This window comes from Podarcis vaucheri (assembly GCF_965113315.1).
Source record: "Podarcis vaucheri genome assembly, chromosome: W".
In the NCBI taxonomy this organism is placed as follows: Eukaryota; Metazoa; Chordata; class Lepidosauria; order Squamata; family Lacertidae; genus Podarcis; species Podarcis vaucheri.
In genome coordinates, this window is record NC_138757.1 from 17,763,264 (window position 1) to 17,790,964 (window position 27,701).

Consider the following 27,701-nt stretch of genomic DNA (forward strand, 5'->3'; position numbering starts at 1 on the left):
AAAAAAAACAACAAGCCACGAGGGGGGCGGAACGGCCTGATGAGCAGGGATGAAGGGCAGGAGCCGACCAGAGTTTTTTTGCGTCAATGGATCGAAGGCGTGGTTGCTGTTTCCGGCACGTCATTGGCCCTTGCTAAACCCCACCCTCTGGTCTTGTCCAGATTCCAAATGAGGCGTGGTCATGAGCTGGTCACGCCCCCTTATTAAAATAGCCAGTAGCCTCCGGGAATAAGCCTTTGTACCCTTCTTGCTCGCTTCCCTTTTAGATTGCAAGGTACGGGTGTCGTTGCACGTATTTGCATGTATTTTGAATAATTAATTGGCATATTTAAATAAGGGCGTGTCACGTGCGACATGTCCTTGCCCTCCCAGAGCAGCGCAATAGCGGCCCCTGTGGCCTCACCAGTGGGGGAGAGATCGGAAGTACTGCAAAAATTTAGGTTCACAGCCGGAAGTTCTGCCGTGTTTGACGGTGCGCAGGGTGCTATTTGTTCTCTGCCGAGGCTTGGCCACCCACGTGGTCACCCTCCCTTCCTGGACTGAAGAAAAAGGGAAGGGGATTATTGGGGTGTCTGAGCTCCCCCCATGGCGGCTGCAGAAGAGGAACATCCCTTGAGGAACGAGCTGGTCATGAGTGAGGACGAGGAGGAGAAGGAGGTGAACTTTGAAGCCCAACCGTATTTATTTCCAAAGCTGTACTCTGTGTGATCCCATGTGTGTGGGAGGGGATGGTTTAGAGCCATCCGCGCGTGGGGGAAGTGCTCTGTAAGCTTGGGGGGTACCTTTGTTCCCTTCTCGGGGTGCTGCGGTATTCCTGTTGAGACGCTTTAATGCAATTAGCTTTATGGATTTCTTTGCCCCGTGAACGATGCCCAGGACAGCATGCTGTAGGCGTAGCCGAGGGTGAAGGGGGACAATCACGCCGGTTCTGCCCCCCCAAACAAAAGTCCTGCTCCCCAACTACGTCCTGACCCACCCCCCGCAAAAATTCTAGCTACGCTCATGCAATAAGGAATAAATATATTAAAGTTCTGCGAGATTAAACAGCAGAACTGGATTGATGCCTCCTTGCAAAGGCTTGAATGGCTTTTGAAAACTCTACTCCTAATCCTGAGTTTTGATCCCTACATCTGTGTCTCCCCTTGTCCTTTTCTTTTTGCGTTTTTCCTTACAGCCACTCTTCAAAGCTATAAGCAGTGCTTTTTTCTATTAAAAGATGTGCTGGAACTCACCATGAACTCCTCCCTTGTAATGGCAATGGCAGCCACCGGAGAGGTGCAGGAACTTAGTTCCGGCAAGTTCCAACTGGGGAAAAAAGCCCTGGCTATTTAAGGCAGTAAGTCCAGTGAGCAGGTCAGTCTGATTAGCTGGCAGCTGCATCTCATCACAGGTTAGCACTGCCATGCTAGAGGCTAGGTATGCTCAGTGGTACACTTTGAAGTTATTATTCATCTTGTTGCAAGGATGAGTCTGGGTTCAGCCCTCTGTGAGATGGTCCTTGGCCCTTATTCATTGGTAACCTTTTGTTCCCCAGGCAGACAATGAAGACGCAACAAAGAAGCACCATCAACTTGTGGATTCACTCACTGCCTTGGCTGGAGCGAAGCGGTATGAAGGAAGGGAGATAATAATATTATAATAATTTATTATTTATACCCCGCCCATCTGGCTGACTTTCCCCAGCCACTCTGGGCGGCTCCCAATCGAGTGTTAAAAACAATACAGCATTAAGTATTACAAACTTCCCTAAACAGGGTTGCCTTCAGATGTCTTTTAAAGATAGGATAACTGCTTATTTCCTTCACATCTGAAGGGAGGGCGTTCCACAGGGTGGGCACCACTACCGAAAAGGCCCTCTGTCTGGTTCCCTGTAACCTCACTTCTCGCAATGAGGGAACCGCCAGAAGGCCCTCGGTGGTGGATCTCAGTGTCCGGGCTGAACGATGGGGGTGAAGACGCTCCTTCAGGTATACAGGACCAAGGCCATTTAGAGCTTTAAAGGTCAGCACCAACACTTTGAATTGTGCTCGGAAACGTACTGGGAGCCAATGCAGACCTCTCAGGACCGGTGTTATGTGGTCCCGGCGGCCACTTCCAGTCACCAGTCTAGCTGCCGCATTCTGGATTAATTGCAGTTTCCAGGTCACCTTCAAACGTAGCCCCACGTAGAGAGCATTGCAGTAGTCCAAGCGGGAGATAACTAGAGCATGCACCACTCTGGCAAGACAGTCTGTAGGCAGGTAGGGTCTTAGCCTGTGTACCAGGTGGAGCTGGTAGACAGCCGCCCTGGACACAGAATTAACCTGCGCCTCCATGGACAGCTGTGAGTCCAAAATGACTCCCAGGCTGCGCACCTGGTCCTTCAGGGGCACAGTTACCCCATTCAGGACCAGGGAATCCCCCACACCTGCCCGCCCCCTGTCCCCCAAAAACAGTACTTCTGTCTTGTCAGGATTCAACTTCAATCTGTTAGTCGCCATCCATCCTCTAACCGCCTCCAGGCACTCACATAGGACCTTCACCGCCTTTACTGGTTCTGGTTTAAAAGAGAGGTAGAGCTGGGTGTCATCTGCATACTGATGAATACCCAGCTCAAACCCCCTGATGATCTTTCCCAGCGGCTTCATATAGATATTAAAAAGCATGCGGGAGAGGACAGAACCCTGAGGTACCCCACAAGTGAGAGCCCAGGGGTCTGAACACTCACCCCCGCAACACCACTTTCTGGACACGGCCCAGGAGAAAGGAGCGGAACCACCGTATAACAGTGCCCCCAGCTCCCAGCCCCTCTAGACGGTCCAGAAGGATGTTATGGTCGATGGTGTCAAAGGCCGCTGAGAGATCCAGCAGAACTAGGAAACAGCTCTCATCTTTGTCCCTAGCCCGCCGGAGATCATCAACCAGCACGACCAAGGCAGTTTCAGTCCCATGGTGAGGCCTGAATCCCGATTGGAAGGGATCCAAATGGTCCGCATCCTCCAGGCGTGCTTGGAGTTGTTCAGCAACCACCCGCTCAATCACCTTTTGCCCAAGAATGGAAGATTTGAGACTGGGCGATAGTTGGCCATGTCGGCCGGGTCTAAAGATGTTTTTTTAAGAAGTGGTTTAATGACCGATGGAATTGGCTGGAGAGGGAGCGGTCTTCCCAAACACAGACTGTTTCATGGCCCTGGTGATGGAGACAAGGAATGATTAGCTTGATTTTCCATTCCTAACTAGGTCAATGTCCTTTTTTTTTTTTTTTTTTTTGCAGATGGAGGGCAGTTGAACGCACTGAGGCGAGCAGACAGATATCGGAATTTGATCTTTGTGGTGGAGGTGAGAGCTTTCCCCTCAAGCTCTCGCAGCATAGCAATCGCTGGCACAGATGAATCCTCTGTTACCGATGGGTCATGGCTAAGAGGGAGCATGTGACCAGATCCATGTACCATTTCTCAATCTCTAGCAGAGAGGCATGGCTATACAAGTTTGGCCTTCTAGATGTTACTGGACAACAACTCCCATGATCCCTAGAAGAAGAGTTTGGATTTGATATCCCGCTTTATCACTACCCGAAGGAGTCTCAAAGCGGCTAACATTCTCCTTTCCCTTCCTCCCCCACAACAAACACTCTGTGAGGTGAGTGGGGCTGAGAGACTTCAGAGAAGTGTGACTGGCCCAAGGTCACCCAGCAGCTGCATGTGGAGGAGCGGAGACACGAACCTGGTTTCCCAGATTACGAGACTACCGCTCTTAACCACTACACCACACTAGCTATTGACCATGCTCGCGGGGCTGATGGGAGTTGTAGTTCAGCAACATCTGGAGATGCTAGAGGTTCTCCACACTTGCTATAGAACATGGGTAGGCAAACTAAGGCCCGGAGGCTGGATCTGGCCCAATCACCTTCTAAATCCAGGAATCAGCATGTTTTTACATGAGTAGAATGTGTCCTTTTATTTAAAATGCATCTCTGGGTTATTTGTGGGGCATGCCTGGTGTTTTTACATGAGTAGAATGTGTCCTTTTATTTAAAATGCATCTCTGGGTTATATGTGGGGCATAGGAATTCATTCATTCCCGCCCCCCCAAAAAATATAGTCTGGTCCCCCACAAGGTCTGAGGGACAGTGGACCGGCCCCCTGCTGAAAAAGTTTGCTGACCCCTGCTATAGAACATATGCTTTGCATGCAGAAGAAAGTCCCTGGTTTGGTACCTCCAGGTTAAATGGTCACAAATCAGGTGATGGGGTAGGTCTCTGTCTGAGACTCTGAAGAGCTGCTGCTAATCAGAGTGATGATACTGGACAAGACGATGTTGATACCAAAACAAGGACAAGACCTGACGCTAATTAAAAACTATAGGCCCATATCACTGCTGAACAGTGATTACAAAATATTCGCTGACATTCTAGCCAACAGATTGAAAAAAATATTAAATGAAAGTATACACAAAGATCAAGCTGGCTTTCTACCAGGTAGATACATACACAGCAGCATGAGGAATGTAATAGATTTACTAGAATACCTATAAGAAAGATAAGACAAAAAGGCTGCTTTAATATCAATAGATGCGGAAAAGACATTTGACCAGGTGTCGTGGGACTTCATGAAAAGGGTCATAAAGGAGATGAAACTGGGGGAAGATTATATTAAAGCTATAGAGGCAATATATAGGAAACAAGCAGCCAAACTTATTCTTAATAATGAAATGACAGAAGAATTTTGTATAGAGAGGGGGACAAGACAAGGTTGCCCCTTGTCACCACTACTATTTATTATGGTACTGGAATTATTGATGAATGTCATAAGAAATGATAATAAAATAAAAGGTATCTCATTAGGGAAAAAGGAATATAAGATAAAAGCATTTGCAGATGACCTGATTCTGACTGTTGAAAACCCCAAAGAAAGTATAATACAGATACAGTGGTGCCTCGCAAGACGAAATTAATCCGTTCCGCAAGTCTCTTCGTCTTGCGTTTTTTTCGTCTTGCGAAGCACGGCTATTAGCGGCTTAGCGGCTATTAACGGCTTAGCGGCTTTAAGAAAAAGGAAACAAGCTTGCAAGAACTCGCAAGACGTTTCGTCTTGCGAAGCAAGCCCATAGGGAAATTCGTCTTGCGGAACGACTCAAAAAACGGAAAACTCTTTCGTCTTGCGCGTTTTTCATCTTGCGAGGCATTCGTCTTGCGAGGTACCACTGTAATTGAAAGAATATTAGAATTTTGGAAAGTAGCCGGCTTTAAGTTAAACAAGAATAAAACTAACATGATAGTAAAAAATATGACCAAGCAAGAAAAGGAAGAACTACAGGAGATATTAGGATTAACAATAGTAAATAAGACCAAGTATTTAGGAATCTGGCTGACCAATAATAATAGTAATCTATTCAAAGATAATTACATAAAAACCTGGAAAGGAATCAAAAGAGATTTAGAAATCTGGAATAAGTTAAGATTATCGCTTGTTGACAGAATATCGGTGGTTAAAATGAATGTATTGCCGAAAATGATGTATCTATTCCAAATGATACCGATAATTGGAGGAATGGGAAGTCTTATGGCAAAAAGAGATATCCAAATTCATATGGCAGTATAAAAAACTAAGAATTAAACACAAGCTTCTAATAGATAAAAAACATAGAAGTGGACTGGCGCTACCTGACCTAAATTTATATTATGACGCTGTCTGTTTAAATTGGCTAAAAGAGTGGATTATATTAAAAAATAGTGATTTGTTAGATCTAGAAGGATATAACAATCGTTATGGTTGGCATGCGTATCTAGTACAGGATAAAGGAAGTCTTTTATTTGGTTGTTTGTATTGTTTTATGTTATGTTTATTGTATTTCTGGGGTGGGGTGGGGGGTTTATGTTATGTTGTAAATAAAATTTCCAATAAAAAGTTTTTTAGAAAAAGACAATGCGCCCAGATCTGGCCTATCATCCAGTGTTACCATGTGTTGTGCATTGCAGGTGCTAGAGAAAAAGTTCTCCTCTCAGAACTGTTGCAATCAGCTTCCAGCTCACCAGCTCTGGGTTCCATTCAAAAGCAGCTGAAGAAAGCCCAGCACAAAAAAACCATCCAGCTCCCACTGAGCAAGGAGGAGAATGAGCGGGTGATTTCAGTGGGCTGTTTTGGGGGCAGCTGTGCTTGGGGTGGTGGCAGGGAGGAAGATGTTGGCATTGGAGGTAGAAATGTGAAGGAAAGGACACTGGAGGGAGAAACCAAAAGGAGAGGAACAGAGGAAAAGTGTGTGTGTGTTGGCACAAGTAGGATAGACTGGCAAATGTACCTTTTCCTGTGGTACAGGTGATTCTCAACTTAAATGGTTACGTTCCGCGGTCACAGCATAAAGCCAAAATCACATATAGTCACAGCACGTTGGGTACAGTGATGAGTGGGATTGCCATTTTCCCCCAGATGCACCCTGCCTCTTTCAATTTTTTACAAAATTTGTTCGCCAAGCACGTGAAGCTGAGTGCACGCAGGTTCAATGTGTGTATGTTGCAAGTTACCTGTACATCTCTTAATTTTTGTTGTCAAATTCATTTTCTCAAGGTTTGCTCCTAGGCTTATCCTTTTTAAAAAATAAATAAAGGGTCCTATAAATTAATGAGGAATAGGTCCATCAGGGGTTATCGGCTGTAACAGAACAATTCAGAGGCAGTATGCTAGACGGAGCATAAACAGGAAAAAGCCATCACCATTGTCCTATGCTGTTGAACGTGGAATGAAGGACTAAATGTTTTTGTCTTGTGTGATAAAGCAAGGTATTTTTTTCTGCCTTGTGAAGAGGAGGGGTTCGTGGACATGAATTTAACTTGGGTGTTCTGTGTTAATGGTTTCAAATCAAATAGATGGAGCAGAATTGATACCTGGCTACATTGAGATTCCAGCAATGGGATTGCATCATATCCTGGGTGAAGTAATGCCTTCCTAAAGATTTTATACTGAGGCTTATGGGCATCTTTATAGTGGGTGCTCTAAAATATGCCTCTGGGAAAGCTCGCTGTAGCTGGTCCACCATATATATATTTATACATATCCATACATGCATATATATGTATTTCTCTCTCTCTCTCTCTCTCTCTCTCTCTCTCTCTCTCTCTCTCTCTGTGTGTGTGTGTGTGTGTATGTTTCAGACTAGTCAGAGCCAACAGAGGGTCACACTTTTATAGTATGTTCTGCCAAAAGTGGGTTCTGGCTTGACAACTCCCACGTCTCCTTAAAGAAATACCTGTGTGTCACTGGGATCTTCCTGCTGAAGGTTGTGCTTGTCTTATCTGTCTTCCTGCAGGTGGTGAGGGAAGCTGCCTACACTCAGACATCTCAAGCCCTGGCTAAGTGGCATCCAGTGGTGCAGCAAAACAGACGTGCTGAGCAGCTAGTCTTCCCATTGCAACAAGAGAGTGTGAATGTCACGGCCATTGAAGAAGTGATAAATGGATGGCAGGTGGGTGTTGGTTGACCTCAGCAAGAAGTGAGAATTAGGCTTGAGCTGGACCCAGCTGTTGCACAGTGCTCTTGCCTCATGTTCAAGCCAAGCTATGCCCCTAGGAGTGTAGGAAGCTGCTCTTCTACTGTGTCCCATCTAACTTAATATTTTCTGCATTGACTGCCAGCAGCTCTCCAGGGTTTCAGGCACAGTTCTCTCCCAGCCCTACCTGGAGGTGTGTGGGTGTGCCAATCATCTACTGTGGCTTTTGTAGCTTGTGGTCTGGTAGACGGAATTCTGACTTAGCTATTCAACTTCTTAGCTCTGATCTCCTATTTGAGCAGAACTTACCAAGTGGCTGCATATAAGTGACCCTCTCTATCTCAGTTCCTCATCTGAAAAAAAAGAGAAAAAGAGAGACACTTACCTGTTTTATTGTGCAGATTAATACCATATAAGTTGTTAGGCAATCCAACGTTACTATGCAGTTACAGACCCATTCAAAAACAAAGGAAACCCCAAAACCATATAACTTCTAGCATAAAATTTAATATGGTTCATACGTGTATATGAAACAGGGAAAAGAAAAACAGCCCAAACAACACTTAACTGTCAGAATATTTTCATGAAGGTTTTGTTGTGGGAAATGAATATCTATGAACTGTTTCTGTTACTGTTTTATTCATATTAGCCAATAAGCAAGCTAAATAACACTCAAAAGACCTTCCTGGATATTTTAGTTAGACAGGAATAAATCTGCTTTGCTCATCTCTTTAAAAAATACAAAAATAATACCTATTATGATTTCTATCGCTCCATCCCTGTGAAGGGATGATGAGCTGCTTGTGCGTAAAATCGTAGTCCCTCAGAGTCTGTTCAAGTCCACAAACCTCTGTCTGTGACGGAGCCCCTCAGACATGGCTCCTCTAGTCACTTGCAGATTCCGACAGTGGCTGCTTTCGGAATCGCTTCCAACATAAAAGCTCCTTAACGGAAACACGTCTTCTGGACTCACGGCGTGACAGTTTCCGGCGAGGAGTGGGTCTCCCTATGGGAGGTCCAGAAACCTCCCCACTGTTCTTGCTGGACGTGTCCCTGAGCCCTCCCTCTTGCTCGCTTTCCCTCAGAGACCCACCTCTCCCCCTGCTGGTTCCTGCTTCCGCTGCTGGGTCTCTCCCAACCTCCGTGAGCCCTTCCACCACCTGTCCCTCCGATGGCAGTTCCCTGACATCCACCTCCCCTCCAGGGCCCCCGTCACCCCCTCCCGTTCCCTCTCCTCTGGGCGGTGAGGAGGTAAAACCCCGAAAAGAATCCTCTTCATCTTCAGACGTCTCGAACATTTCCCTCCATCGGTTGCCGTTCCGGGTCGCTGAATCCTCCTCCTCCTCGGAATCTCTGAACCCCTCCAACTCCTCTTCCTCATCTGTGGTTGCAAAGTATTCCCTCCGGAACCTCGCTACAGGCTGAGGTTTACGTGGGAACCTCTGATGAAAAGTTTCTATTAAGACCTCGTCATTGACATCCTCTGCCATGACCCAGGTGTTTTCCGACTCCGGTTCCCCTTCCCACATTACCAAATACTCCACTTGATCTCCCTTCCACCTGGAATCGAGGATCTCCGCCACATGGCTGCTGTGTTCCCTTTCCTCCATTGCTGGTCCCCTGGTGAACCTCCCTTCTCTGTCCCCTTTATACGGTGACAGCAACGACCTGTGGAAAACTGGGTGCAGCTTCATGTGGTTCGGTAACCGGAGTCTGAAAGCCACTGGGTTGACCTGTTGCGTGACTTCAAATGGGCCCAATCTTTTGGGTCTTAACTTCTTACAACCCCCTTTGAATGGTAACCCTTGGGTTGACAGCCACACCTGGTCCCCCACCCTAATGGTTTCACCTTCCCTTCTGTTTTTGTCTGCCTGCCTCTTATACTCCTCCTTGGCCCTGTCTAAGTTGAGTTGGAGCTGACGATGGATCGCTTCCATTTCTTCTACGAACTGTTCGGCAGCCGGGACGCTCCATCTCTCCCCTTCCCCCCCCTGGGAAAGCCCTGGGATGGCACCCGTAATTAGCCAAAAAGGGGCTCATCCCTGTGGACACGTTCTCCGCATTGTTGTAGGCAAATTCCGCCAACGCCAGCTTCTCCACCCAATCATTCTCTCTGTCATTGACATAACACCTCAGATATTGCTGGAGGATGCCATTGGCTCTTTCCGCCTGCCCGTTGGTTTCAGGATGCCGAGCAGTCGGAAAATTGACCTCTACATGCAGTAAGCTCATGAGCTTCCTCCAGAACCTGGAAGTAAATTGTTTCCCTCGGTCTGAAACCACCCTCAAGGGGGCGCCATGCAACCTAAAAACGTTTTCTACAAACAATTTCGCTGTTTCTTCTGCCGTGACAGCATGTGAGCAGGCTATAAAGTGGCCCATTTTGGTTAACAGGTCTACCACAACCATGATGGCTGTTTTCCCTCTGGACTTTGGCAGATCAGTCATAAAATCTATTGACACTGCTTCCCATGGTCTTTCAGGTGTGGGTAGCGGTTCTAATAACCCCGCCGGCGCCCGCCTCTCCCCTTTGGCTCGCTGGCATTGGTCACAACCTCTCACATACTCCCGTACATCTTCCCTGACCTTGGGCCACCAAAATTCCCTGGTAACCAACCACATGGTTTTGTGTTGCCCAAAATGCCCCGCTGTGGGGCTATCGTGCAGCTGCTTGAGTACCTCCCCCCTCAACTCTCCTTCAGGTATATACAGCGCTCCCTTGTAATACAACGCCCCGTTTCTCTCCTCAAAACCTCCGGGTTTGTCTCCCTCCCTCCTGAGACCCCTGAGTTTGTCCTGGGCGTATTCATCATTCTCCGTTCCCTCTACCAGTTCTCTTTGCCCCACCAATGCCGCCCCACACACCCAGCGGTCCTCTGGAATGACATGTCTCTCTTCGGGTGCTCCCTCCCCCTCCAAATATTCGGGTTTGCGTGAGAGAGCGTCCGCCCTAATGTTCTCTGGGCCTGGCACGTAACAAATCTCAAAGTTAAATTTGGAGAACTCCTGGGCCCATCTCACTTGCCGTTGGTTGAGCACTCGTGCCGTTCTCCAATACTCTAGGTTCTTGTGGTACGTGCACACTTGCACCTTATGTTGTGCGCCAATTAGCAGGTGCCTCCATCTCCGGAACGCCTCATGAATGGCAAGTAGTTCTCGGTCATACACCGTGTAGTTCCTCTCGGATTTGTTCAGCTTTCGCAAAAAAAGGCACACGGTCTCCACTCTGACTCCTCCTTCCCTGGCTGCAGAAGCACCGCCCCGATCGCTCTGTCTGATGCGTCAGTTTCAACTCTCATCGGTTTTTGTAAATCCACATGCAGGAGTTGTTTTTCCGAGGCGAAGGCCCTTTTTAGTTCCTCAAATGCTCGCTCCGCCTCCTCAGTCCAAACGAATTTCTTCTTACTGCTGAGACAGTCCGTAATGGGCGCCGTCAGGTGGGCAAAGTTTCGGATGAACTTACGATAGAAGTTCCCAAACCCTAGGAACCTCTGCACATCCTTCTTTGTTTTGGGTGTTTTCCATTCCAGCACCGCCTGGACCTTGCCAATCCCTTGTCTGACAGGCAATACCCCAGGAATTCCACCTCCTTGGTATGAAACTGACACTTCTCCAATTTCACCCACAGCTGGTTGGCTTGCAGCCTGCTCAACACTTCTCTGACGTCTCTCACATGCTGCTCCTCATTCTCAGAATACACCAACACGTCATCTAAGAAGGCCACACAATTCTTGTAAAGCAAAGGCCCCAGTACGTGGTTCATAAACGATTGAAAGCACGCGGAGCCTGCTTGTAGGCCGAAGGGCATAACTAAATATTCAAATGCCCCCAAAGGGGTGAACATGGTGGTTTTCCATTCATCCCCCTTCCTTATTCGTATCAGGTTGTACGCCCCCCTTAGGTCCAGCTTTGTGAAAATCTTTCCCTTCCGCACCCTTGTCAAAATGTCGTCAATCCTGGGCATAGGGAAGGCCACTGGTTCTGACACTGCATTCAAGGCCCTGAAGTCACACACAAGTCTCAACTTGTCCGTGTTTTTTTTATCCACAAAAAACACTGGGCTGCCTCCCACCGCTCTGGACTCTCGGATGAAACCCCTCTTCAGATTTTTGTCAATGAACTCCCTTAGTTCTAACATCTCCCTGTCTGACATGGCATACAACTTGCCTACTGGGAGCTGTGCCCCAGGGAGTAAATTGATTTGACAGTCAAAGGGTCTATGCGGGGGTAGTTGGTCAGCCTCCCTTTCGCTGAAGATGTCGCGGAGATCTGCGTATTGTCGTGGTACCTTCACGTTCTCCTTTACTTCAGTCCCTGCTAGGGTGGCTTGGGCCCCTGCCAAACCCTTTCCCTCTTTGCAGTGTTCTAAGCAATGTGCTGAACCAAAGGAAACCACTCTCTGATGCCAGCCCACCAGCGGATCATGTAACGCTAGCCAGCTCATCCCCAAAATAATGGGAGCTCCTCCCAAGGTGGCCACATTAAACGCTATCAGTTCGGTGTGCCTTGCCACCTTCATTATCATTGGGACGGTCTGCAAGCTGACTTCTCCTCCCAACAGCTCCCTGCCATCGATCGTGGTCACCTGCAGGGGGTTGCTTAAAGGGATCGTCTGTATCTGGTGTTCAGCTGCAAACTCTTTGCTCATGAAATTGCAGGAGCTGCCTGAGTCCAACAGCGCCTTTATCTTTAGAGGGTGTCCGTTTGGCAGCTCTAGCGACACTTCTATCACTAGGGCGGATTTCGGAGGTTCTGGCGTGGGCACTTTCACTGTTCTTTGGCCTGGCTGCTGTGCCCCGACGGTGGCAGCCAGGCGTTGGCTTTTACTTGCTCCGGTATTTCTTCCTCTCTTCCCTCAACAGCTCCCACCATCCCTTGCCATTCCTTCCTCTGGGGGCAGACTCTGGCAAAGTGACCTGGCTGTTGGCAGAGACAGCATTTCCGGGCGCCTTTTCCCTCCTTCTTTCCCCCCTCACTGGGCTTTGAAACTGCGCGCGCGCACGCTGTTCCGATTTCCATCGGCTCTGCCGGCGGGAAAGTTGGCTCTGGAATGTCTGGAATGCGGAACTCCTTCCAACGTTCCCCCTTCCCTTCCCGCCTCTCCAATGCTCTCGCCTCCTGGCGCGCTCCTATGGTCAGCTGGTCCATAGAATCCGCCCTGGGGCCCCGGGAAAGTTCGTCTTTCACAGCCGAAGCAAGCCCTTCTTCAAATAGCATTTGAATGGGTTCCGCCGATAAGTCCCACCCCAATCTGTGAACCAGCATGGTGAACTCAGTCCAGTACTCACGGACAGATCGGCTCCCCTGTTTGCAAGCCATTAACTAACTGTGCACCACTCCCTGCTCAATATCGCTGGAAAACATCAGATCCATGGCACGAAAGAACTTCATAGTGTCCTTTAGGACGTCATTATTCGCTGCCATCAGGGGTCTAACCCAGTCTCTCGCCCCCTTTTCAAGATGCCCAATCACGAAAGCCACTCGTGATTCCTCGTCAGGGAATTCATCAAACTGCAGATTGAGGGCATATTGCATCTCTGTCCGAAAGGCATGATAGTCCTTGGGCTCCCCCCCAAACTTCTGCACCAATCCTGGTACCTTTCTGGCGAGCTGGGTTGCTTTCCCCTTCTTGTCTGCATCCTGAGCCCTCCTCTCCTCAAGCCTCGCCGTCTGCAGCGCTAGCTGGACCTCCAACACCCGGTACCTTTCTTCCAGGCTTGGACTCGCTCCCGCTCCTGCTTCTCCGGTTCCGGCTGCGTTGCTCATGATGCCTTCTCCTGCACAAACTGCTTACAGTGACTGTCGGAATGCTGTGAAGGGATGATGAGCTGCTTGTGCGTAAAATCGTAGTCCCTCAGAGTCTGTTCAAGTCCACAAGCCTCTGTCTGTGACGGAGCCCCTCAGACATGGCTCCTCTAGTCACTTGCAGATTCCGACAGTGGCTGCTTTCGGAATCGCTTCCAACATAAAAGCTCCTTAACGGAAACACGTCTTCTGGACTCACGGCGTGACAGTTTCCGGCGAGGAGTGGGTCTCCCTATGGGAGGTCCAGAAACCTCCCCACTGTTCTCGCTGGACGTGTCCCTGAGCCCTCCCTCTTGCTCGCTTTCCCTCAGAGACCCACCTCTCCCCCTGCTGGTTCCTGCTTCCGCTGCTGGGTCTCTCCCAACCTCCGTGAGCCCTTCCACCACCTGTCCCTCCGATGGCAGTTCCCTGACAATCCCCATGGAGGGCAAAATTGTTCATTGTAAGAAAACCCCAATAGGCAGTTAAAGCAATTAAATTTGGACCTAGAGAAGATGAGCCAATATTTGGGAGCAGTCACATTATCCATATATTTGGAACAACCCTTGAAGCAGTCAGTGGACAAATCAAGATAAATTGGGGAGCAGGTTTTATAAGCAGCAGTCATTGAGAAATTTGCATCAATATCTTTAACCTGAAGTTTAAGAATACATTTTGCCCAGTAGTGGTACTGAGTAGGAAAAAAATCAACAAAAGTCTGATAACTGTAATTTATTGATACAGGCTTTGGAATTTTCTTCTTTTTTTTTGTTGCTAGAAATAATATATGGCAATTATGTGGTAACGCTATCTTATATGGGTTATCCAGTTCCAGCTGATCTTTATCCATACCTCTGAGTTACTTTTAAAAGACAGCTGAAGAAAAATCTAGAGAATTTAGCCACAGGTGCATTTTTCTGGAAGAAAAGTATCCTTCTGAAAGAAAGCACCAGCCTGAAGATGACGAGTGAGACCTCGTCGAAACGTCGCCCAGACACCCCGACTCTTACACGGGAAGACACCCGAAGACACCAAAACCTGCATTCCTGTACCCGTGAAAATCTACGAAAGCATATATATATAAAATACAACCCCCCCAAATACATCCTGGACCTGACCAACCACTGACCAACCACTGACCAACCACTGCCTAACCAACACGTACTTCATCCACAATGGACAAAGATACAAACAGATAGAAGGAGCACCTATGGGATCACCCCTCTCACCGGTCATCGCAAATTTGTACATGGAACACTTTGAAACCAATGCTTTAGACAAGTCAGAACACAAACCCAAACTTTGGCTCAGATATGTTGACGACACCTTTGTAATTTGGCCACACGGGAAAGAAAAACTAGATAGCTTCCTCACACATCTCAACAGCCTACACCCCAAAATACAATTCACTATGGAAATAGAAGACAACAACCAACTCCCCTTTCTTGACGTCCTAATCTACAAAAAACCTGATGGCTCCCTAGGACACACTATCTACCGGAAAAAAACACACACCAACCGCTACTTACATGCACAATCACACCACCACCCTGCACAAATAAACTCCGTAGCCAAGACTCTCATCTCCAGAACCAAACGCCTGGCTGACAAAGACCACTTGACAACTGAGTTACAGAATCTCTCAAATGTGTTAATCGCCAATGGATACCAGAAAAACAGGGTTACGAAGCTAATCCAAAAAGAAACACCCCCCAAAAACCAAGACACAGAAGAAAACAATGGCATGGCCCTCCTTCCTTATATCAAGGGCACTACAGACAAAATCAGCAAAATCCTCCATAAACACAATATCAAAACAGCCTTCTGCACCAACCAAAAAATAGCCAATATCCTCAGAAACCCAAAAGACAAAATCCAGCTGGAAAACCAAGGGGTCTATGAAATACCCTGCAAAGTCTGCCCAGCCACGTACATTGGACAAACAAACAGACGAATAAATGCACGTATCGCAGAACACAAGAATGCCGTCAAAAAAGAAGAAAAAACTTCCTCTCTTTTCCAACACATGAAAGAAACAGGACATGAAATTAATTTTGCAGATTCCAAATTGCTCTTTAACATGGAACATCACCACAAGAGAATAATCATGGAAGCCATCGAGATAGAGAAACACCCTCACAACATGAACAAGCGTGACGACACGTCCCGCCTGCCAGACATCTGGAAATTAGCCCTCCCCACAAAAACCGACACCAGAACCAGAGGCACACAGAACGCCGTCACCAATCAACCACACCAGACCCAAACCCAGACCCTCTCCACAGACATATTACAGACTCCATCCAGTAGCCAAACTATAGTGGCACCTCCGGATGCTGCACCCCCCTGCAATCCCTACACAGATCTGGCTGGCACAAGGCACAAAACCATAGCTCGCCCCTATACACGAAGCCAAGCCAGAGCACAACTAAATGCAGCACAGCCATCTTCTCAGAAAAACTCTTCACAAGCTCAAGAGGTCAAGACACGAAAGCTTTAGCAACTAATCTACACTTAATGACCCACCCAGTGATATTCTGAATATCACTCATGAAATCACCCAAGATATCCCTCAAGTAATTAAAGAACAAAAGAAGAAAAGGCACACTAATCTAGGAACTTCCTCTTTGCCCAGAACGTTGGAGGCTATACACCACACCCCTCAACAGTATTTATAGGAACTCAAACACCAGACTCTGCTCTGTTCCAGTAACAAGAAGCCGAAAGCACCAGCCTGAAGATGACGAGTGAGACCTCGTCGAAACGTCGCACAGACACCCCGACTCTTACACGGGAAGACACCCGAAGACACCAAAACCTGCATTCCTGTACCCGTGAAAATCTACGAAAGCATATATATATATATATATATATATAATATTTTTATTAATTTTCACCAAAAGAAAAATAGATAAACATTTCCACTTTACAAATTTTCTCATTTTTTGGACTTCCATCAGCCATTCTGACAATCATCCGAGTTAAACTTTTTAGTTACACATTTCCTACATTTCCTATTGCCTTTTAACAAACCTATCCACACCTGTTTTTCTTTCTTACAATATTTCTTAAGTTTTTACAGAGCTTCTTTAAATGCTGCAAACGTTATTTCATTATCACTTAAACCTCCCCAATACTCGACTAGTTTCCCCCAGTCCTCGATAAACTTTTGATCTCGTTGGTATCTGATCTTCCTTGTCATTTTATCAAGTTCTGCATAGTCCATCAGCTTCATTCTCCACTCCTCCAAAGTAGGTACTTGTTCCTGTTTCCATCTCTGGGCCAATAATATTCTTGCCGCTGTTACTGCATACTAGAAAAGTTTACAGTCCTTTCTGTTTATTTCATTTCCTATGATTCCTAAAAGGAAAACCTCTGGTTTTTTAGGAAATGTATACTTCAACATTTTTTTCAATTCTTTATATATCAATTCCCAGAAGCTCTTCACTTTCTTACATTCCCACCACATATGGTAAAAAGTGCCATCCTTTTCTTTACATTTCCAACATTTCTTACATGTTTTATACATTTTTGCAAGTTTTACCGGTGTAATATACCATCTATAAATCATTTTCATAACATTTTCCTTTAACGCAGTACATGCGGTGAATTTAATGTTTTCACTCCATAGTTTAATCCAATCTTTAAATTGTATATTATACCCAAAATCTCTGGCCCATTGTATCATAACAGATTTGACTTCTTCATCTTTTGTATACCATTCCAACAATATCTTATACATTTTAGATAAAATCTTACAGTTATTGTTTATTACTTCTATTTGAAATTCTGAATCTTTCTCTGTATAGCCATTTTCTTTAAGATCCTTTTTAAACATTTCATTTATTTGAAAATAATGCAACCAATCGTATACATACTCTTTTACTTCTTCATAGGGTTTCATTTTCCATTTCCCCCCTTCCTTTACATTCAGATTTCCATATGTAATCCATTTCCTTCTCATGTTGATTTTTTTAACACTCATAACCTCTAATGGAGATAGCCAGTGTGGAGTTTTTGGTTCGAGTAGGTTTTTATACCTATCCCATATTTCAATCAACGATCTTCGGAAAATGTGGTTCTCAAAACCTTTATGGATTTTCTTTTTTTCAAACCATAAATAGGCGTGCCACCCAAATCTATTATCAAATCCTTCTAAATCTAGCAACTCTGTATTTTCTAATTTTACCCATTCCTTTAACCAACAGAGATATGAAGCTTCATAATACAATTTCAAGTCTGGCAGGGCGAAGCCTCCTCTTTCTTTGGCATCTGTTAATAACTTACCGTATTTTTCGCTCTATAGGACGCACTTTTTCCCCTCCAAAAATGAAGGGGAAATGTGTGTGCGTCCTATGGAGCGAATGCAGGATCCTCGGCTTCGCCGCGAGGCGCCTAACCTGGAAGCCGGAGGAGGAACAGAAGGGACTCCTTCTGTTCCTTCTCCCGCTTCACAGTGACGTGCCTTTCCAGCGAAGCCGGAGGAGGAACAGAAGGGTCTCGTTCTGTTCCTTCTCCCTCTCTGCGCAGCGCCTCTCCTGTGAAGGAGAGGCGCTGCGCAGAGAGAGAGAAGGCGCAGCGCCCCTTGATTGGCGCGCCTGTCATGCGAAGCCGGAGGAGGAACAGAAGGGACTCCTTCTGTTCCTTCTCCCGCTTCACAGCGACGTGCCTTTCCAGCGAAGCCGGAGGAGGAAAAGAAGGGTCTCCTTCTGTTCCTTCTCCCTCTCTGCGCAGCACCTCTCCTGTGAAGGAGAGGCGCTGCGCAGAGAGAGAGAAGGCGCAGCGCCCCTTGATTGGCGCGCCTGTCATGCGAAGCCAGAGGAGGAGCAGAAGGGTCTCCTGTTCCTTCTCCCGCTTCGCAGCGAAGCGCCTTTCCAGCGAAGCCGGAGGAGGAACAGAAGGGTCTCCTTCTGTTCCTTCTCCAGCTTCGCTGAAGGGCGCTGCGCCTTCTCCCTCTCTGCGCAGCACCTCTCCTGTGAAGGAGAGGCGCTGCGCGGAGAGAGAGAAGGCACAGCGCCCCTTCAGCGACACGCCTGTCATGCGAAGCCGGAGGAGGAGCAGAAGGGTCTCCTTCTGTTCCTTCTCCAGGTTTGCTGAAGGCGCAGCGCCCCTTGAGCAGCGCGCCTGTCCAGCGAAGCTGGAGGAGGAACAGAAGGGTCTCCTTCTGTTCCTTCTCCAGCTTCGCTGAAGGGCGCTGTGCCTTCTCCCTCTCTGCGCAGAGAGAGAAAGTGCAGCGCCCCTTCAGCGACGCGTCTGTCCTGGCTTCTGCTTTAGCCCTGTGCAGCCTCTTCGGGCAGGGGGAGCCTTCATCCCGCTGCCCTGAAGAGGCTTGGCGCGGTTATCCCAGAAGCCAGAACAGCCACACGGTATCCCAGAAGCCAGATCCCTCTTGCTGTTCTGGCTTCTGGGGTTCAGAATAAGTTTTTCTTGTTTTCCGCCTCCCAAAACTAGGTGCGCCCTATGGTCCGGTGCGCCCTATGGAGCGAAAAATACGGTAAATTGAATTATTGGCTTCTTACCCTGCCATATACACCTTGAAATTGCTCTTTGCCACTCTTTAAAAATCACAGTCCCTTTGATTATTGGAATTGTCTGAAACAAAAATAACAATTTTGGCAGCACGCACATCTTTATAGATGAGATCCTTCCCCACAACGATAACTTCATTCGTCCCCACACCTACAGATCTTTCTTTATTCCATTCCACACTGGTAAGTAATTATTCTGATACAAATCAATATTCTTTTGGGTTATCCAAATGCCCAAATATTTCACCTTCTTTACCACTTCTGTACCCGTTTGTTGTTGCACTATTCCTATCGTTTCCTGATCCATATTCTTAGCAATTATTTTAGTCTTTTTCTTATTCAGTGTAAATCCTGCCACTTGACCAAATCTTTCCACCTCTATAAGTATGTTTTTAACACTTTCCAAAGGTTCTTCCACCGTTAGGACCAGATCGTCGGCAAAGGCTTTAACCTTATATTCATTTCGGCCTACTGCCACCCCTTTTATTGCCTCATTTTTCCATATAACTTTTAGAAAGACTTCCAGGACCATGAGAAATAACAGTGGTGAAAGTGGATACCCTTGTCTTGTACCTTTGATTATCCCTATTTCTTCCGTACTCACATTGTTAACAATCAATTTAGCTTTCTGTTCAGTATATATTGCCTTTATTCCATTGAGGAATTCCTTCCCCACCTCCATATGCTCTAAATTTTTTATCATAAAATCCCAAGATATGTTATCAAAGGCCTTTTGTGCATCCACAAATATTAACATAGCTTGTTTCTCGTTCCTGGCAGTCAGATATTACAAAATATTAATTATATTCCTTACATTATCTTTCATCTGTCTGCCAGGTAGGAAACCCGCTTGATCTTTGTGAATAACTTCTTGTAATATTTTCTTAATCCTCCTCGCCAAAATGCTTGCAAAAATTTTGTAATCTGTATTTAATAATGAAATAGGCCTATAGTTTTTAACTTGTGTCAAATCAGAGTCTTGTTTTGGAATAAAGGTAATAAACGCTTCTTTCCATGTTTCTGGGATTTCTCTTTCCTTGAGAATGTTATCCATTACTTTTTTCAAGGGTATTGCTAGGATGTTTTTCATTTCCTTGTAGTAACTTGCTGTAAATCCGTCTGGTCCTGGGGCTTTCCCCTTTTTAAGTTCTTTTATAGTCTCTTTTATTTCCTCAATTTCTATTGGGGCATTCAGCCTATCTCTTTTTCTGTCGGGATCTTCTGCACCTTCTTTTCATTTAAATATCTTTCTACCTTTCTCATGTTGTTCTTTTCCGTTCTTTTATATAGATGTCTGTAAAAGTCCAAGAATCCTTTTCTGATACCTTTTGGGCTATCGATTTCTTCTCCCTCCACGATAATTTTGTTGATTGTATTCTGTTCTTTCCTTTTTTTAATTTGCCATGCCAGCCATTTACCTGATTTATTAGCAGATTCAAAATTCCTTTGTCTCATTCTTTTTATATTCCATCTACTTCTCTGTTGATTATCAATGCAAATTGGGTTTGCAGCGCCTTTATATTCTGTTTTACTTTTTCGTTGTTCGGTTTCTTAACTAATTTTTATTCATTGTCCATTATTTGTCTTAAAATTTCCTTCTTTACTTTTTCTCTGCTTTTGTTTTTAATTGAATTCTGCTGGATAAAAAATCCTCTCATAACCGCCTTGCTGGCATCCCAAACTATATTCATTTTCGTACCTTTATTAGAATTGTTTACAAGGTAGTCCATCAAATTCTTTTGAGCTTTCTCAACAATTTTTTGGTCATCTAGGAGATAATCGTTCATTCTCCATCTAAACGTTCTTTCTTCATATCCTTGTAGTTCAAATTTTATAGGATTATGATCTGAAATTACTCTCGGTTGAATTTCTATTTGCCTGATTCTTGGAGTTAATTCATTTGAGACCCATATTTGATCGATTCTTGACATTGACTGATTTGGGTCTGAATAAAATGTAAATTGTTTTTCCAGCGGGTGTCTCAATCTCCATATATCAACTAAGTTGCAGTTTTTTATCATCGAAAAGAATGTCTTTGGTAACTTCCCTTCTTTACTGAACCCTGCTGCTCTTAATCTATCCATTTCCATTGACACCACACCATTCATATCTCCCATTATTATAATCTTTTGATCCATATATTTGAACAGCTTTTCTTCCAAATTTTTGAAAAAGTCACTTTTGTTTCCATTAGGTGCATAGATCCCGACAATTATTATTTTTTCCCCTTGCCATTTGATCTGGACTGCTATGATTCTTCCTTCTTCATCTTTGAAAATTTGTTGACCTTCAATTTTGTTCTTTACATATAAAACAACCCCTCTCTTTTTACTTTTATCCGAAGATATGAATTCATTTCCTAATCTTTTATTAATCAAAACTTTTCTATGTTTTCTTGCCACGTGTGTTTCTTGTAGACAAATTATATCCAAATTTTTCCTTTTTAAACATTGTTCAATTTTATTCCTTTTTTTCCTGTCATTCATTCCATTAATATTCCAATTCCAAATTTTTAATGCCATTGTAGCCTCTGGAGCCAGTGTGGTGTAGTGGTTAAGAGCGGTAGTCTCGTAATCTGGGGAACCGGGTTCGCGTCTCCGCTCCTCCACATGCAGCTGCTGGGTGACCTTGGGCCAGTCGCACTTCTCTGAAGTCTCTCAGCCCCACTCACCTCACGGAGCGTTTGTTGTGGGGGAGGAAGGGAAAGGAGATTGTTAGCCGCTTTGAGACTCCTTAAGGGGAGTGAAAGGCGGGATATCAAGTTCAAACTCTTCTTCTTCTTCTTCTTAATTAAATAGTGGCTTTGTTTGTTTATAATCCCTTTGCTCTCGCTTCTTCTTCCTCTTCCTCTTCTTCTTCCTCCTCCTCTTCTGTCACCTTTCCTTCCTCTTCTTCATCATCATCCTTTGGACCTGCTCCACCTCCTCCTGCTCCTCCTACAGCTCCTTTTTCTTCATCTTCTTCTGCTCTTAGTTCTTTATATTTTCTCAGGAACTTGCTTGTTTCTTCTGGGCTTATCAGTCTATGTTTCTTACTCTTGTAGGAGAACGATATTCCTTCAGGGAATTCCCATCTGAATTCAATATTGTTACTCTTCAAAATTTGAACAAAGGCTTTATATGAGTCTCTTCGTTTCAGTAGTCTTATTGGAATGTCTTTAAAAATGATAAAATTTCCATCAATGTTCAGTCTTTTTTCTCTGTTCTTTTGTAATATCAGATTTCTCATATCTCTGTCTCTAAATGTTATTAGGCAGTCTCCTGGGACTCTCCTTGCTTTGGCTGATCTTACTCTCATTCTGAATGCACTTTGAACAGTTTTTGCAACCTCTTCTGGATCCATCTCTAACCATTGAGCCAACTCTTTTATCAACTTCTCCTTGATGTTCTCTCCCTGTGTCTCCGGTATGGCTCTCAGCCTCAGATTACCTTCTCTCTGTCTCAATTCATTCATTGCAATCGCATCCAAAACTTCTTCCTGGGTTTTATTCATCTCTGACATACCTGTTTTCATCTTCTCTTCCTCTTTTTTCATCTCCCTCATTTCAATTTTCGTTCTCTTCCACCCTTCCTCTCATTTTTGTGTTCATTAACTGTTTTGTCTATTTTTTTATCCATTTTACCAATTCTATTATCCACCTGTTCTAATTTAGTTTCTAAATTCTTTTCACTTTGTTTAATTTCTGCAAACATTCTCAAAATTTCCGCTTTAAATTCCGACTCCTGTTTTGACCCTTTCCTGTCCGCTGGTGTCCCTTCACTCGTTTTTTTCATTTTATCCATAGTCTCAGTTTATAGCAGACAATAGATTTCAAATTATACAAATCAACTTTTTCAGAATATCAATCACAACAATTTGCCAAAATGAATCAATTCTCTCTGAGAGTCGGAAGAATAGAATAAAGTCTACATACACAACCAAAGATAATTAATGGAACATAAAAGATGGAAGTTGTTGAGTTAACTCTAATTCCAAAGAAAATGTTTTTAATTCCAATAAAGGGTATTAATAAAAAAGGTTGGTCTGACTCATATAGCTTCTTGCCACCAACTAGGCTAATCCTTAATAATATCTTCTGCCACCAATTAGGCTAATTCCAATTGAATGAGGATGTCAAAAAAAAAAGAGGAGGAATGCGTCCCAGGTCCACAAAAATCCAAGACAACTATGTCTCTCCAATTATAATAACTGAGTTTAATCAATATCTCCCAAAGACTCCCCACCAAAATTAGAACAAAAATGTGGAAATTAATCCAAAAAATATTCCAAATTATTCCCAAGGTACAGAATAGGTTTCCCAAGCCTGAGGTAGGAGCAGGTCAAACTTGAAAATCGAGATGAAAAGGCACTATTCCATTTAGCATGATAAAGGAGAAAGAAGAATAAAAAAATAAACAGAAATGTACAAGAGAGGAAAAAAGAAAAAATTCCAGGTCTCAACAAATTCCAAATTCAGGTGGAATTGTTTTTAAGTCCAAATAAAACAAAAACTTTAGGCAGTTCCTAAGTTTGAAAAAAAGGAAAAAAAGTAATCCATAAATTTCAAAAATCCAAAATATCAATTTAGATATGCTGCATTGAGTTATTTATTATATTTATTTATATTCACTCAGCTCCCATAAAGTCATTTGCCAGTACTGTAGTTCCCAAACAAAAGAAAGTTACCAAAAGTCAGCAAGAAAAAAAACAAGTTGTAGTTCCTTATTTGACCACAGGGTTCCAAATATCAAATGCTCTCTTTTATTAAAAAGTCTTTGGTAACTTTATAACTTTGATCAGAAATAGTACTCCAAATTGTCTAATTGCAGTTCTTTCAAAAATAAGTAAAGTAAAGAACCAAATAAAAGTCCAGCCGGAATAACAAAAATATTGCCTTCTTCTCTTCAACTTCCAAACAAGAACACTACTCTAAAAATAGTAACAATGGAGTCTGGAGTCTGAAGCTCCGTTGCGCAGATATTTCAAAAGTGAAACCTAAATAATTCACAGACCCCTTCTGATTCAATGCTTTGTATCTTCGTGGACTTCAAAATTCCAACCCTCTTCCCCCTTTTTATTTTATTATTTTCCGTCACTGCTTCTCACAGAGTTGTTTTTAAAAGTCTCCAAAAAAGGGGGGAAGAGATCGAAGCCGCTAGCGGCAACTCACGTCTCGTTTCCAGCTCTGCTAGCAGTCCTGTGTCTGAGCTGAATCCAGAAAACGGCTGACCTCCGTAATTTAACTTTTTTAGTCCGAATCCTTCCTTAGGCCAAATCAATCTTGTTTTATTGGAGATAGGTCCGAATTTCATATACTTTGAGAATTGAGCGCTTTCCCTGCAAGCTCGGGGCTTCGCTTTCCGAAGGCAGCAATGGCTTCCCCTCAGCCCGCTTCCCCGCCCGCCGTTCTCTTCGCTCCAAAAGGAGTTACCTGACAGCCAGACGATCCGCGTTTCGGCCTCAGCGGGAACCAGAACTCCTGAACATCCACCAGCGAGTTTTCTGGGGGCTACTGCGCCCTGTAGCACACCCTTTTCCTTCGGAAAGCCCGGGATTCTCCAGACGGAAAAATCCTCGCTTGCGCTGGGAACGGGCTCAACCGGAAGTCTTCTGAAAGTTTTATAAGTGTTTACATTTTACTTAAGATGATGTGGCACTTTGAAAACTGGAAAGTGCAACAGAAAAGGAAAAGGTAGCAACCAACCACTTCCCTCTGTTTCTGTGCCCATTCACACTCTGTTGCTTTAACTGCTCTTCCTGCCTCTATCATGCTATTTGGTCTCCATGAGCCTGTTCTTTTATACAGCTTTGCCATTTCAGCCAAGGCAGCCTTCCCTCTCAACATGTTTGGAGAGCACTCATTCTTAAAACTTCCTGTCTGTATTGGAACTAAAGCCTATCCTTACTAAAGACTCTGAAAGGTGTGGAATTCTCCCTCTCTTGAAAGGAGGGTCCTGTAGAAATTATTCATGAATTGTTCTTCAGTAGGGGTGCAGTATAAGTATAACAAATGAATAATAATAATACATTTTATCTATCTATCTGCCTGCTATGGTTTTTGCTCAGCCAATAACTAACATTCTCTTGGTACGATAAAAGCAGTGAAACAATAAAATAGGAAATAAGTTCTAAAAAGTAGTATTACAACAGTATGCATAGGGACAGAGAAAAGCTAAAACCATAACAACAGCATCTAATCACAAACTAAAACATTTCAGGGGTAAAATAAACAGAGTTTGAATGCCTGGGGGGGTGTTCCTCCCTTTTAAAGGCTTTGCCTGGTTCTAAAACAACATTAGAGTTCAAGCAATCCTCTCTTGTGGAGGGTCTCATGCAAGTCGGGGCCACTGCAGAGAAGGCCCTTTTACCTGGTGGTCTTCTCACCATAACTTTGCTGGCATAGGTTTTGCAGAAAAGGCCCTCCAATGATAATCTCAGGGCACTTGTGGGTACACAGTGAGATGAAGCAGTCCTTCAGATACTGCAGCCCTAACCCATGAAGGGCTTGAAATGTCAAAACCAGTCGAGCCTTGGAGCCAGTGAATATGGGAAAGCACCTGTGTAACATGCTCATAACTTCGTTAGTTCCTATGTTGCCTCAAGTTTCCAGATAGTCTCCAGAGGCAGCAATGACAAGCATAGTCTGCGAAGGAGAGGTAGCATCCCTTCACCTAAAATCAGACTGGCAAATAAAGTGTTGTGAGGTCGGGGGGTGGGGTCCCCTGTTTTGTTAGTGACCTTTTGCAACCTTGTTGGACTAGTCTTTAGAGTAAGCTGAAACTTACCTCTCTGTGTCCATCCTTCCCTCTTCTCACCCGCTCTAAGGCACAAACACCCCTGGAGCAAGAAATCTTTAATATTCTACACAAAGGAAAGCAGCCAGTGAAGGACCCACTCCTGACGCCACAGGAGAAGTCCTCACTGCAGGCCATGAGTCTGGAGGAGGTGAGTCTAGATCTAGCTGTTTCTTTCCCATTCTCCATCTCTCCCTCCCTCCTGGATCCCACACTGCCTTGCTCTGTAAGCTTTTACAGTCAGCCCTTCTCTCCATTTTTGCGCATTTCAGGCACAGTTGCGACGTATGCAGCACCAGAGGGCTCGAGTCCTGCAGTCCTACTACAAGGCTAAGGCACAACGTCAGCGGAAGATCAAGAGCAAAAGGTAAGCAATTGTTGTAGAGCAGCAGCTGGGAACCTACAGTCCCATTAGTTCTGATAGCCGACCACAAAACTTTTCCCCAACCCCCCACAAGCACAGTTACCTGCTCCATACTTGATATTAAATTTTACATTGGGTAAAGACATGGCTGTGGAAGAACAATTGGGAAGCTGCATAGTATGCTCCCAGTTGTTCCTGTTCCAATAAAGGCTTGCTGTTAGTGCTGATCAGATGATTGGTCATGACAGCAAGGCTTGCAGGGATTGGTTGCACTACAGAGTTCTTGAAGAACTCCTTAGTTCAACTGATCCTTGCCCAAAGCAGGCATTGCTGTAAGTGCTGATCAGCTGACTTAAGTTGGAGAAAATTTGTGAACAGCCATCCAACCCACCTTCACCCTTTTAAGTTGGCTGCTGAAAAGAAATGAGAGTAGGTGGAAAAAGTCCTCTTCTCACTTTTGTGGATGAGCCCTGTTCAGTTCCTGCATAGTTCCTTGCAGCCCAGAAAGGACTAGGCATCTTGCGACTTGCTACACTGGGCTCCTTTGGGAGGGAAGGGCAAGACATAAATTGAATTTTTAAAAAATATTAAATAATAAATAACAGGTGTGGGCTCTGTCTGTTTATTTTTTACACTTTTCTTCCAATGATCTCTCGAGAAGATGGTGCACATTGCTCTCCCTCTCTCTCTCAACGTCCCCATGCCCATTTTATCTTTATCCTGTGAGGTGGGTAAGGCAGAGACAGTGACTCAGTCAGGGTAACCTATTGTGCTAGACAGCTAGCAGGGGTTTGAAACTGAGACTTTCTGGCATTAGGCTGATACTCCAAACAAGGGGTGGGGGAACTAGTAGTCCTCAATAAGTTGTTGGATTCCAACCCCTATCATCCCTGGCCATTGGTTGTACTGGCTGAAGTTGAGGGGAGGGCAGCAACATTTAGAGTCACAGTTTTCTTGTCCCTTCTCTAACCACTTCACTGACTCTGCTGCAGGCTCTGGCCCTCCAGATGTTGCTGAACTACAATTCCCATCAACCTCAACAAGCATTGCCAATGGCCAGGGCAAACAGCTCTATTTCAGTGGTGTCAGTTAGCTGCGTCTCCTTTCCCTCTGGCCTGGCTGTTCAAACCTCTGACATTGCTATCTTCCTCTTCCTGAAGGTATCACAGAATGCTTAGGAAGATCAGGAAATGCAAGGTGCTGAAAGAATTCGAAATGTTGCAGAAAAGTAACCCTGAGGCAGCTCTAGAAGAGCTAGCTAAAATTGAGAAAGTGCGTATTGAGGTGGGTGCAGCCCTCTTCCTGTGGTACTGTCACGGGGCTGCCAGGGAACGCCCCGGAACTGAGGGAGGGGGAGAAACAGGAGCCTGTAGAAGACACAGGAGAAGCAGAGGAGGAAAAGCAAGGGGGAGGGCCTCAAGCGGCGAGAATGCTCTCTGATGCTGAAGAGCAGCAACACCACTCTACCAGTTCAGGGACAGAGGGAGAGGTGGTGCCCATTCTTTCAGCACAGGACAGGAGGGGGTTAAAGTGTAGGGAACAGAGGTGGCACTTGGGACTTCCCAGGCTCCTCTGCTGGAAGAGGAGTCAAAAGCCCCCACTTCCTGGATCTGCTACCGTGGACTCGGACGCATGAAGCATGTTCTGTACCTTGTAAATACTATGTGAATAAAGAATGTAAATATATATCTGAGTGAGCAGAGGTATTCCTTGCCAAAGGCTTCTAAAACCATCACAGGTACCGAGATGAGGCCCCTCTGCCTAGTGGAGGGCGCTCTCTTACTGTACTCC

The 27,701-nt window shown here is 45.0% G+C and overlaps 1 protein-coding gene across 1 annotated transcript in view; it reads left to right on the top strand.

Moving 5' to 3' along the window:
- Positions 1-451: 451 nt before the first annotated feature.
- LOC309523329 (U3 small nucleolar RNA-associated protein 14 homolog A-like) overlaps positions 452-27,701 on the top strand; it is a 45,652-nt gene continuing 18,402 nt past the window's right edge. The window contains exons 1-8 of the mRNA XM_082207133.1: positions 452-657; positions 1,535-1,608; positions 3,254-3,318; positions 5,957-6,099; positions 7,282-7,437; positions 25,578-25,697; positions 25,819-25,913; positions 27,071-27,194. Coding sequence (XP_082063259.1) covers positions 586-657; positions 1,535-1,608; positions 3,254-3,318; positions 5,957-6,099; positions 7,282-7,437; positions 25,578-25,697; positions 25,819-25,913; positions 27,071-27,194 — 849 coding nt within the window. The 5' untranslated portion in view covers positions 452-585. The remainder of the gene's footprint in view (positions 658-1,534; positions 1,609-3,253; positions 3,319-5,956; positions 6,100-7,281; positions 7,438-25,577; positions 25,698-25,818; positions 25,914-27,070; positions 27,195-27,701) is intronic.